This window comes from Strongylocentrotus purpuratus, unplaced genomic scaffold (assembly GCF_000002235.5).
Source record: "Strongylocentrotus purpuratus isolate Spur 01 unplaced genomic scaffold, Spur_5.0 spur5_scaffold_7, whole genome shotgun sequence".
NCBI classification, from domain to species: domain Eukaryota; kingdom Metazoa; phylum Echinodermata; class Echinoidea; order Camarodonta; family Strongylocentrotidae; genus Strongylocentrotus; species Strongylocentrotus purpuratus.
The window spans coordinates 13,805,053-13,819,283 of record NW_022145613.1 but is presented as its reverse complement, the minus strand read 5'-3'; the positions used below and the strand labels follow the sequence as shown (position 1 = coordinate 13,819,283).

Genomic DNA, 14,231 nt, shown 5'->3' with positions numbered 1-14,231 from the left:
TTCCCTAGCTTATAGCAATACAATTTACTAACAAGACATTAACATAGCCTTGCTGAACGTGAAATAGGGCTTTTCATTATTTTATCTGCGGAAAATATTCTTTTTGATCGAGTTGCGACCATCATGGCCGATTTAAAACCCGGGGACTTCGTGACCCTCAGTGTCGGAGGGGTGCCATACACGACGACCGCGCTGACATTGACATCATTCTCAGACTCCATGTTAGGAGGGATGTTCAGCGGCCGAATCGAAGCCCAGCGGGATGAGGTCAAAGGTCACTTCCTTATTGACAGGGATGGTGAACTTTTCAGGTATAATAATACTTCTTCGTCTTCTTCAATAAAATCCTCCTCCTTCTTCTTTAATTCTTTATTTTCTTCTCCTTCGTTTTCATCTTTTTGCCTGGTTTTTCTTCTAACCCGATCGCAAAGACTTTGAAGAAATGATTTAATGGCAATTTCAATATCTCATTGTATTGCCAATACAAATTATGTTCGTATTTTGTCATTGCTATGTGCTAACATTAATTTCTATAATTAGTGACACACAAGGCTATGGAATTTGCCTGGTGTTTGGTGATCAAGCGTCGATTATTAATAATCATTCTTTGCAGTGTGTGTGTGTGTGTGTGGTGTGTATGCGTGTGTGTGAATGTGTGCAGGGGTGGCGACCCCCTATTTTTTTTTTTTTTTTTGGGGGGGGGGATCATCCCCCCTGGAAAAATTTAAAAAGTGCAACAACAACGTAGTATAGCAAATACTGACTAAAGAGTGTAACAAACTTTTAGGCCCTGACGGCCCAAGAGTGCAGCGTTTAGACTTATAAAAGTGCAAAAATCTCCTCACTCGGTAGCTAACCGCCCTCGCATATTATCCTTCAAAATGTACAAATAAATATTGTAGACAATTTGTATTCCGTTGGTATTACGTAAGCTTGCTCGTTTCAGTAAATAGTTACTTCAACAAAGTCTATATATTTGTCAGGCTGATATTTACCATTTCAACTCCCATAGCGATATCAATATACACGTTTATGACAGAGGCCTAGAGTGGGAATGGAAATCCCATCCATGCCCAAGCTCCCTGCTGATACTAAATTTACCTACTAAACTGATATTTACAGCCTTCGGACGCACACTAATTACCGGCAAAGTAAAAGTGAAGTGTGAAGAAAGGTATTAGCCTATTATTTGGTTTTATACTAAAGATTCGTTAAGAAAATGTAATTTTTTAAGTTGCAGTTGCCCCCCCCCCCAAACAAATAGTCAAACCTTTTTTCTCATTTTTTGGTATATTATACTTTTGTATGCGTTTATGGAAAATGAAAAATTCCGAATGTTACAGTCAGGCAGAAAATATGGTTATTTAGGACCCTACATGTCAGGGCCAGGGGATCAGCGAGGCTCGACCCCCCCCCAACGGTCTCCTCACTTTTTTGAATAAGTATTATGCAGAGAAATATAATTAAAGAAAGAAAGACTAGTGACTTGCCAGTACCACAAATGAGGTTTTAAAATATGCTCATCTGACCGTAATTAAATACCTAAAGCCACTGGGCTTGCGGGCGCTTCGCCCCTGGACCCCATAAGGGGGCCTCGGGCGGGCCCTGTATGCTCATCTGACCGTAATTTCAGGGAGCTTCGCCCCTGGACTCCACGCCAATTAGTGACCTGCATGCCAGTGTCAAAAATAATTTTTAAAATATGCTCATCTTACCGTAATTAAATGCCTAAAGCCCTGAGCTTCCGGGGGGGGGGGGGTCCATCTCTTGACCCACTGTCGGGGCTGCGCCCCTGGCCCCATGCAATTTACGCTCCACTCTACCTGATCATTAATACTTAGCCCCCCCCCCTTTGAAACACGTTCCGCGGGGCATGCATGTAACATAATAGTGATGGTGATGCGGAATTGTTTCTCTTCTGCCCCCTCCCCCCAATTTTTTGCTCATTACGCCGCTGGTTCCTCGCAATTCGTCACCCTTCCGGCCATGAAAAGAAATCGCCGCCCCTATGTTTGTGTGTGTGGGGGGGGGGGGGGGAGGGGAATATACAAATTGACCCCATACACCTGTGTGTTAATGACCAATGCTACTAAGCCATTTCTGCCTCCTTCTATATTTCATTGTCAGGTATGTTCTGGGCTTCCTGCGGAATCGAACTCTTGGTATCCCTGAAGATTTTAAGCAACTTCACATGCTTCTCTTAGAAGCTGAATTCTACCAGATAGAACCAATGTGTGAAGACATTCGAGAACTGCTGCGAAAACCCGACCCCGAGGTACAAATTTGGTCATATATAGGGGAATGGGGAAGGACTGGTTCATCTAAAAGTATTGTACATAGCCCTACAAAGTTTTACGCATGTAAATGTCCCAAGTGTCACTGCATGCAGTATATTTCGACATCTTGTTGTTCCGTATAAGATACTATAAAACAAAATATTTTCAATGTTATTGTCTCACATACCCTGATCAACATCTCTGTAATGAACCCCTGCATGAGCAGCTTCGGCATTCCCTCCCTTGCCAGGCGAAGAAATGACTTACTAACCAACTTTTCCAATTCAATCCTTGTCTCCTCGCGACACCGTGATTTGCTTCCGGCTGAACGACAGCATCTCTCGCGAGGTGGACTTAGGAATTCTAACCACCTACATATTCCTTATGCAAGAACTGAACGATACAGAAAATCAAGTATCCCCACACTTGTCAAACTGGTCAATGCTCATAATAATGTATCCTATTTATTTTTCTTCTTCTTTTTAACAATATTAGAGTTATTGTTTTGTATTTTGTTTAAAGATAAACTTGAGTTCTGGTAAAAAAAAAAAAAAAAATGAAAATTCACAGAGTCTAACGAAACTTACACTGAATGTTCAAGATTACAAATAAATGTCATGTGCAAAACAATTTTGGAAGAAAATGTATACTGGCTGAGTAATGAGCATAGAAAGATAAGGAAATCAGGGTAGTACTAGCCCCGACACCATGTGTGTTGTCCCATATACATCTTTCTGTGTAAGTGATTGTTACTTTACCAAGACTCTGCCAATTTATGATGATTTTGATGACTCCAGAACCTTGCATTACACAACATTACTTACATGCTATATGATCAACTTTTCTGATCCATTCCACACCTTTTCTTTCACAATGCAATCGCATTACCAGAACTCAAGTTTATCTTTAATTGAACTCAAGATCGATCCAAAGTTCAAAAGTTCGTGCACATATTATTGAGTGCTCTTTATGTTCTTATAAAGTTGTTCTTAAACCACCGTGTATAATTCTACTGCAATAATATAATTGTAACTCAACTTCAATTTAAAATGTAATGGGGAAACTTAAAAATTATAAGAATTTGTGTATGATCATAGACATCAGGCGCGTACGCAGGATTTTTTTCAAGGGGGGGGGGGGGTTTTAACATTTATAAATCGGGCCGAAAATTTCGCAACGACTCAGCCAGCCGCTGAATAAGCGGGGGGGGGGGGGTAAGATCAGCTTTTTTAGGTCAACCATGGGAAAAAAATCCAAAAGGGGGGGGGGGTTTTAGAGAAATTTAGGGGGGGGTTTACACACACAAAATTACTAAAGGGGGGGGGGGTTAACCCCCCAACCCCCCCCCCCCCTGTGTACGCGCCTGATAGGCATTATACATCACTTTATATGAAATGCTTTAATGATATATATTTAATGTAATAATTCCATTCAACATAATTTGATCTTACCTGTCACACAACAGACACACCTGCATGTATACTTTTTCAGTCTATGGACCTCATGTTAACAATTGCAATTTAATAATTTCCTCTCTCTCTCTCTCTCTCTCTCTCTCTCATATATATATATTTTTTTTTTCAAATAATTTTTTAATTTAAAGATTGTTTGTACTTGCAATAATTGCTTCAACATTTCAAGTTACTGTTATAGGTTGTTCGTCCATCTATTATCATTTATTTATATATGTATATAACTTTAGGTATGAACAATAATGTTAACTTTAACTTTTATCATTTGTATTGTACACTTATATGATCATTCCTGTTTTCATGCACATTTTATGTAAACATTGCATTATTGGTCCCTGGACTACTGCATTGTACATTGTATATGTTGATATTAATAAACCGAAATTGAATTGATTTGACAAAAAATTGAATATGGGAAAAATAATAAGCCATTATTTCCTAAACACTATTGATAAACTTTTCTTTGTTTTGTTAATTAAATGGACAGGTAATCGAAGTTGAGGTTCGCTCTTTTCGCGCTTTCGATAAAGATCGACAATGGTTTGCCTTTCACTTGTTGACGAAACAAATTAAGAATCAGAAAATCCTGGAAAAATGGAAAATTGATGGTCCAAACGAAACCCTCCGGAAGGTTCCATGTCTCAAAAGCAAAATTGACGAAATACGGGCTTCATCGACCCCGCCCTTATCAGGAGGCACCGAACATGATTTCTGGCGAGTGGAGTTTCTGGAAAGTGTAGCATATCAACAGAGTACATCTGACAAGTTTAATCAGTCAAAGCTGTTCCTGGAGATCGGACGACTTGGATTTAGTCTCAAAGCAACAGAGACACACTGGCCACATACGAAGGATTGCCGGGAAAAGTGTCAACAATGGATATTCACGCGAACATAATCTAAGCACGGACCTAGGGCCATAGTTAAAGTTAATAGACATTTATGTTTACATGGACTGTCTGTTATTTGTATGGAAGAAATGTTCATAAAAAGTAATAACAATGAAAAAACAACAACAGATTTTGACAGTTAAATGCAGAAAATCTGGAAATGAATATAAGCCTATATTCATTGAAACACAACAATTCATCTACCCATCAGACTACCATTTTTCAATGACACCAAAATGTAAGACATAACAATTTGATTTGATTCGATTTGATTTATTGGTTTCTGCATCTCTTTTCTTTTTTCATGAACATAATATATGGTTTGATACAATATTTTAAGTGTATATAATTTTAAACAGATAATAAACGAAATTAAACAAATATATTGAATGCATAATTAACATACATAAACGATGATGTACTAATCTTTAACAAAAAATCTATTGTACATTTTCATGAACATAATATATGGTTTGATACAATATTTTAAGTGTATATAATTTTAAACAGATAATAAACGAAATTAAACAAATATATTGAATGCATAATTAACATACATAAATGGTGATGTACTAATCTTTAAAAAAATAGTCATTATAGTGCAGATAAGTTTAATTTTATTTCTTCCTTCTCTCTGTTTGTATTATGCAGGTTGATCCTGGAGGTATGATTACTAGGCTTTGTTCAGGATATACAATGTATATCGACGATCATGAAATTATTATTTATTATTATTTTGTTTTAAGTAACATAATTTTTTATATTTAATCTTAATTCAAGTAAAGAGATATCTTAGGGATGCTGAACTGGATATTAATAATAATAATATTTAAATGTTATATTGCGCTTAATAGCGCTTAAATTAAAAAAAAAGATTGAATAAAATTGAATAGTAATAGTAATAATCATAATAACAATAATAACGATAATAACAAGTGATGATAAAAACAATAATATATTGGATACAAAATAATATTGATAAAAATTACCTTATGCCAATCCTTTACAAAGAAATATAGCATGATGATAATTAAATTAATCATATGGATTTTAATTGATACAAGTTTTTTGACAAAATTGAACAACTGAAAAATTGGTGTTTAAGAGACAGCAGCCCCCCCCCCATTCATTGCTTTCTTTATTTTTTGATGTAATGTTATGATATGCTGCATTTGAAAAGATAAATTAAATTTTTTAATGTTGATAAATGAGTCAATAAAGGTTGATAAAATTACATGTATTTGATACTGCGGAATTCTTTTCTTGTCAGTTTCTTATATTGTGAATGGTATTAAGTAATGCTGATAGTGAAACTTGCTAATGATAATACAGGTACAAGATATATTTTATTTTATATTATAAGCACATGAATAATTCATTTAGCTTGCAGTAATAATTAATGGTCATATATTCGGATAGCCTTCGGATGATCAAATTTCAATGTATTACTTTTTATTTCTAAATTATATTTCATACCATACGCATAATGTATGATTAATTTTGCTTCCGGTAATTACAAATGGATAAATTTGGACATGCGTTTGATGATGAAATTTCATAGGGTATCTTTGTATTTACATACTGCATACGTGCTTTGTTTGGTAACCCTCTGGTTAGATTTAATTACACAACTTTGTATCACCTTAAACTTTACACATAGTATTCATAAATGCATTAACTTACCTATAAATGAAAAACTATTGTGGTCCTATGATACTCTGTTTATGCAATGCGACGGTAACATCATACATTAAGAATACTGTGCTTCACGCTAACGATTATGATAGCTAAAAAATAATATGCTTTTCAGCTTAAATATCACAATGAACACATCAAAGCACATTTGTCAAAGTGTGACAACAAATTTCGTGACATACAGGTAATTTAACTATGCGATTGAATAAAATGAATGTAATTATCTTAAATCATTCAAATAGTCTTACTTGTTAATGTTTACAGTGCCAGTTCAGTCGAGTCCTGGCTTCAGCAGGTTTGCGCTGAGTTCGTAATACATGTAATGTAATTATATACATACGTTATCAACAACCAACAAAACAAAACGAACAAACAAAAAACATCAACACACCGAAATCAAGTTCTCTTTCTGTACTACCTGTACATTACGACCAATGTGTAAACCACATTAGGCATGCTGTGACCTCTTCCCGGTAAATATGTGATTGTCAAAGACTACTTGGATAGGTTTCAATATAGTGACTGCTTGAAGACGACCTTAAAGAACTAATTTCGTGATAGTTCAAGGAATCGTTTACTGATTAAGTCAGATTATCTATTTTTAAAAAAAATTCCCAGAACTTTGCATTAGTTTTAAAGGAACAGTAAAGATAACTGATCAATAATAGAAATAGGAAATGATTCTGATGATTATTGAGGTACTCAGATTCGTTGATGTGGGCTAAGATGCATGTAGCTATACCACTATACCAGATGCAATGCCAGTAAGATTCCTAGACAGGAATCCCGGGGATGGGGGCGTCCCCCGTGATTGGTCAAGAGGGATGAGCCCAATCTCAAATGTACCCCATGATTTCCCAACTTTCTTCCTGTAAATTTACTGGTCTTATTTTGGAATATTAGAAGCTAATTTAAAGTTCAGGGGGTACTGCCCGCCCGCCCCCCCCCCCAATTTAACATAATTACCATCGAATTACATTTCCCCTTTCGGCATTGGTACTATATGCTCCCTTTACATATTTTATTGGATTGGCCCCAGTTGGGAATGTTCATAACTCCAATGAGTATGGAATAAATGTATATATACATGAATAGAACCTTACATGTCCCATTGACAACTTCGGTATTAAATCTTTACATGACACAACATTTTAAATATTCAGAAAATTAAGCGTATGAGCGAAATAATATATTTGTCGGTTATGGATGGTATTTTAAGAGCACTGAAGCATACGGTTCATGTAACAATTGATATATAGGATGTATTTTACTACGGAGCTCAGTTCATCTGTTCATGGAATGAATACGTAGGAAAATAAGAAAGTATAGTGAGTTTACTATTTTCCAGTTATCGGTTATAGGAATCTTTCAAAACGCAGAAGGTCAAATTGACTAATTTCCGAATGTCCAATATTTTTTTTTAGAATATCACTTACACGTGTTTGTAGTTTAGTTGTGTTACTCGAAGACTACGACGATGCTCCTTCTTAATATCTTGATAAGTCTTGAGACGTCTGACCAGAATGCATCTATAACGACAGTTTGTTTGTAACTAACTTGTGCTCCTCAAAAACGGCAAATGTGCTCCTCCTTTTAAGATTTGAGATGTTTGAATGCCACTCTCCCAAATGATTATGTAGTCAAAATCTTCTTATGAAATATATAAATATAATAATATATTATATAAATATATAAATACTCGTTAATTACATGTATGTACCCTTTTAACGTACCCGATGTGTGATTTAAACATCTTTTAGTTCTTTAAAATGTTTTTTTATACCCTTGAGATACGCACGTTCCACCTCCAACATCATTAGCCTTTTCCTCGGTGTTTGTGTACGCACATGATGTACAATGGCATTTGTTATTTTAGGATTGCATGTTTGAGTCATGACTACTATATGGTAGCTTTTGTTCATAAATATTGTAAGTTCAGATCAAGAGGTACTAAAAATGGCACACATGTTTTATTACGATCGTGCTATACCACAGCACTTATCGAATCTTCCAAAGATGGAATTGAAAGTCTCACACACGCAGTAAACGATGCCGGCAAGAAACCCAACTTGCATTTAAATGTTAAAAAGACTAAACTCCTATTTGCTGGTAAAACCTCAGATACCGATTGTAGCATCCTGATCGACGGGGAAACAGTCAAAGATGTGGAAAGCTTCAAAGATCTTGGATCTACAAAGAACAGCGATGCCAGCTGTACCAGTGACATAAAGATAAGAATAGCTATAGCAAAGAAGAGAATGGTTGACCTGCATGTACTTTGGAATGACAGGAACATCTCAACCGGTATGAAAATAAAACTGGCCAAAACCCTGGTTTGGAGTGCTTTATGGTGCTGATAGCTGGACACTGCTCAAAGCCAATGAAAATCGCATCATGGCAGCAGAAATGTGGTTCTGAAGGAAAATGCTAATGATCAGCTGGAAGGACAAAAGAACTAACCTCAGTGTTCTTCAAGAACTAAACACAGAAAGAGATCTCCTTGGAAAAGTGGCCCGCCTCAAGATGGGTTACTTTGGACACATTCTGCGTGGCAGTGGAATCTCCTTAACAGAAAGCCAAGTAGAAGGGAAAAGAAAAAAAGTCAGACAGAGAAAGCAGTGGTTCGATAACATCAAAGAATGGACAGGTCTCACATATTCAGAAGCCAAAAGATTAGCACAGGATAGAAACAAAATGGAGAAAGACAACATGAAGATGTGCAGATGTGGTTGCCAATCGCCAGCAACTAAAGGTGGCAGCCAGGCAGGAAGGTATACTAGTTGTGCTTTTTGTAGAAACCTAGATGAAAAATCGGAGTGTTATCATTCGCATTCCTGTGTTTTCATTTTTCCCGTTTTTTATATTGAAGGTCCAAAATCATGATGGTCAACTTATTTATATCCTTAAATATCTTTTTCAAGATAAAGACACCTAAAGTTTCATAGAATTACTCACTTTGAATACGTTTCAGCACAGGCCCTCCTGACTATATATTAATCGGGATATAGAATGAAAGGCAGTTCCTTTTCGTGAAATGTTTCTTTATTATGACTACACACAGAGAAAAGTAGGTGTAAATTGACTCTCTATAGGGAGTAACTGCCTGTCACATAAGTGACACCCCCAGGGAGTAAATTTACTTCCCAATGTAGGGAGTAATTTTTTTTTTCATAAGAAGGTGTAAATTTGCACACCAAGGTTATGATTGTACTCCCTTTGAGGAGTGAAATTTGCACCCAATGGTGCTCATTTAACACCTTTTGATTCCATTTTCATGAAAAATGGGTTCAAATTGACACCTGTGGGGTTGAATTTTATACCCTTTATGATCGATTCCACACCCTGTGGGGAGTAAATCTAAACCCTTTTTATGCACAGCATCAACCAATTGATCATCTTCGAGCAATCAATCATCCATGCTTCGTAATCACCTAACAGTCACTGATTCTCACCCTTTTGTCTACGTTTCACTGCTCTAAAGAAATCAGACCAGAATGTCGAGTTGTAAGTTGAAAGGCTTTAATGCTTACCTAAACAACAATTAGTGTGAACTCAATACAAGTGCAGACTGTAAGAACTAACTTATGGCTGGACTTATCGGTTCAAATGTAATGGAATTACTTAAATACACAATCCTGCATTACGAAATATCTTCCCTTTACTTACACATATAAGAAGACAATTATGTACTAGTTCGTAAAACAACACTTCTGCTAATTTCATTAAATTATCAAATATAACCTACGGTACAACCCCTTATTCTTGATCGGATAGTTTTCACACAAATAATATGCCCAAATAAATCATGATAATTCCCCTAACATGACTAAAATATGTGAATTGTGCAAATTTTTCTTCATCTGGCAGTACCTATATTGACACGATGCGCCATTGCTGTAGCGCATGCTCATACGCACTGACCAATCAGAGCTCGTCTGACTAACATAGGGTGTAAAATTACATCCCTCAAATATACACCCTTGCGTATTTCCGTATATTCCAAAATGTCCCGTAATTGTTTTAAATGTTTTAATTTGTTATACCATAGCCACATTAATAGATTATTTTGACTCTGCAATAATTACAAGTAAATACATCAGAATATTCTTTTGATGATAACTGACATTTAAATTTACTGCTCTTTATATGTCACTTAGCTTTCGTATTTTAAGCACATGAATAATCAAAATTACTTGCTGTAAATAACTATTCGGAAAGTCTTCAAATTAAAATATATTGTCAACGTTGAGGCATACCGCTTTTTTATATGTCAATTATATTTCATATGATAAGCAAATGGATGATTAATTGTGCTTCCTCGGATGAAATTACAAATGTATATATGCTATAGCTACTCAAATATATTTAAGATGATGAATTTACAATGAAAAATGTATTTTTTAAAAGATTCAATGTCATTATGCAATAACATCATTACCAGCGTGTTTACAAGTAGTGTATTGCGATTCCCTTTGTGCCTATGTACATAAATTCGTTGCGTATTCGTTTTTCGAAACTTCCTGGCTATATTTAAAGGGATAGCTGAGTTTAAAGGGATAGTAGAGAAGGTAGAAGACTTTGTCTTCCTTGGAAGTGTAGTCCCCTCTGTTACCAAAGATGTCAAGAGACGCACAAATCTAGCTTCCTGGGCATTTGGCAGACTGAGAAACAATACCAACCAAGATATTTCAAGAGCCCTGAAGGTCAGGATTTATAATGCCCTCATTCGTCCTATAGCTACCTACGGGTCTGAGACGTGGACGCTAAGGAAAACTGACCGGGATAAACTGGAGACCTTTGAGATGAGATGTCTGCGGACAATAGCAGGAGTCCATCTTCTAGATAAAATCAGAAGCGTAGACATCAGAAAGTCATTGAAAATCCCGAGACAATAAATGAGGAAATATCCAACCGCCGCCTGAAATGGTTTGGACATGTGGTACGTATGCCACATGAACGCCTACCAATACAAGTCCACACCAATGACTTTACTGTGCCACGGCCACCAGGACGTCCTCCCCTGAGGTGGAAAGACCAAATCCGCCAAGACTCTGGATTAAGCATGGAGGCTGCCCAACATCAAGCCCAGGACAGAAATGAATGGAGGCAGACCACCCGTAGGAGCGCAAGGGGACACTCCGTCCTGAGCACTTAAGTCAAGTAAGTAAGTTGAGTTCTGTTTGCCTTCAAAGTGCATGGTAATTGCTCTTATGCTTATGTATTAAAATTTATAGTGCCCTTTTAGAACCTAAAATTGCTATGAAGGTAATTTTAGACCCCAAAATGTGTGATATTTAGCTAATACGATCACACTAATTCAGCTTCACTTAAACAAAAAACCCGGTGACCGTTAATTAATTGTTTAATTAGAAATAACAATACATGAGCCGGCTAATTGTGGGTAATATAAGCAACACGAAAATGTCAACAAAAAAGCCAACATCGGCATTGGCTGAAATACGACGTTAAATGCGTTATTTCCTTTTTTTTTCAACGGTTTTTTAAAATTTGTCAAAATATCTAATATTTGTGGTGGTACACAAGTATTAGAAATCGTTATATTTCGGCCGTCTCTGAACCGATTTTGATCAAACAAAGATGATTTTGTCATTTAAATATTATGTTCTTTCAAATTTGACAGTCAGTTTTTTATTATCTCACACAAAAATTATTTTGTGTAGCGCCCTCTGCAACAGAACTCAACTATCCCTTTAAGTAGATGTAATTACCGAACCTTTTATCATTCCTAATCTTTCCATAATTGCAAATTGATATATCTAAACAAAACATTAGCATGAAAATCTCTCGATATTGCTATGATACTGTATACGTAAAGAGGTGAAAATGTTAGATTATATTTGCTTACAGATAACTGTATTTTTATCATTTCAATCCGAAATCATTAAACGCTTTATATCCTACATAAAAATAAATGTACTTGTACTTGCTTGTTTCCTGCATATGTGACTGAAATAACTTTAACATACACTAAACTTATCTTTTAAAGAGCAAACCACTTAAACTAACTTAAACAAAAAATGTCTTATTTAAACAAGTTAATGATACAGGATTCCATCTTTTGAAAATTTCCAATTTGAATGACCCGATGGCAATCCTCAAACACTGTAAATGTCAGCTTTTGACGTCAAATGTTCTTTGACATGTCCATCTTATCAAAGAGCGGGCATTTTGGCAGATTTGCAGGTGAACATGTCCTTGAGAGCGTTTCTGAACTCAAGATACCTTGCCGCATAGATGATGGGATTGGCGCAAGAGTTGTAGAAACCAAGCACGGTGAGCATCCGATGGGAGGGGGCTGTTCAGATAGGATATAGGAACCCAGCCGAGGCTGTAACCGAGGTAGGCAATCTGGTTCGGCGTCCAGCATACGATGTAGATGATGATGACGGATGACAGATTTTGATAGGGACATTTATCAGAAGTGAAAGGGGCATTAAAGAGAAAGTTGACGTGGCTCTTATTACAACTAAAAAGAGGCGAACGTTTAAATAACCGGGGCACTTATCAGACTAGATGAAAAGGAGTAATTATGAGAAGGGGAGGGGCACGTGCCAAATAAAAGGGGCAGTTATTAGAGGTGAAAAGCCGACACTCATCAGAAATAAATAGAGCACTTTACCGAGTTAAAAAGGCGGTAGTCATTAAAAGACAAGGGGCACTTCTTACATAGGAAATAGGCACCTCGTACATGAAAAGGGGCACATACTAGAGATTTAGAAGGGCACTTATGAAAATTGAAAATGCACACACTTTTTATTCCAAAGGAAAAGGGAACTTGTCGAATGAAAAAGGCACGTGTAAAACAAAAGGGGCACTTATCAGAGGTGAAAAGAGGGAGGGGCACTTTTACAAATTAATAAGGCACTTTTCATAGTGAAAGGGTCACTTTCCTATGTAAAAAGGGTCACTTAAGGGGTACTTGAAAAAGTGGGGGGGGGGGGTCACTGTGCTCCCCCGAAAAGCCGACTCTGGTTGTTAGTATGAAGCACTGATCAACTTTTTTTCTTGCGCCCATTCTTTGAATGTATAATTTATTGTGTGCAAGTGGTAACTTTAGCATGGTCGCACAAAACACACTCGGCCAGCGACATCTCGTGTGTTTTTAACCATGCCCAAATTTACCTTGTTCACACAATCCCTCCCGACCCACTCATACCTGCGCATCATTTTATACTGAAACATTTTTCTTTTAAGTGAATTAGTATTCTAATAAAAGTTTAACAAACGAATCTCAGTGAGGAAGTAGAACATTCTCAGATGGACATCAACATCGAAGTGCTTATGATTGTCGTGGCAGTCAGTGGGTTCCTGCACTGTCACAACGAAATTTCCCCTATCCCTTTTCTTAATTTGGTCTGACCAAAAAATTAGATTAGTCTATTGTAATTTTTTTTGAAAACAATCAAAAGTTTACCTTAGAACATTTGATTTTGATACCTTTCTGAATGTTTATTTCATAGCACGATGACCGACAATAATCAGTGGTAGATGTGGACATGTTAATGCTAAAGGGGGGGGGGGGGGGCTGACGGTCAACAACAAAAAAGGAATTTAAAAAAAAAGAAATCTCACGAATTAGGTCTAACAAAAAATAATAGTGTCTCACCCACCCCCCCCCCCCCCCGCTTATTCACTGGCTGACTGAGTCGGCGCAAAATATTTCCTCACGGATTGGTTCCCCCCCCTCTCCCCTCTTCCCGCCGGCTGGATCCGCCACTGAGGTACCTTGTACTTGTGTGGGTGATTCTTACTAATGCCCTCACTGCTGTGTATAATTTGTATACTGACTTATAATCGCACTTGATAATTATAGGTCCAAAGTCCAGTTTCGATCGATCCCACCCGGATACATCTGTACATTCAAAGACAGTTCCCTAGCT

General features: G+C 36.8%; 1 protein-coding gene across 1 annotated transcript; it reads left to right on the top strand.

Annotated features, from left to right (window-relative positions):
• LOC115918212 (BTB/POZ domain-containing protein KCTD6-like) lies at positions 1-11,485 on the top strand. Its single transcript, XM_030974050.1, has 5 exons — positions 1-311; positions 2,128-2,275; positions 5,287-5,299; positions 8,452-8,634; positions 11,340-11,485. Exons 1-5 carry the CDS (start codon positions 124-126, stop codon positions 11,483-11,485), a joined length of 678 nt encoding a protein of 225 aa, XP_030829910.1. The 5' UTR covers positions 1-123.
• Positions 11,486-14,231: the final 2,746 nt, after the last annotated feature.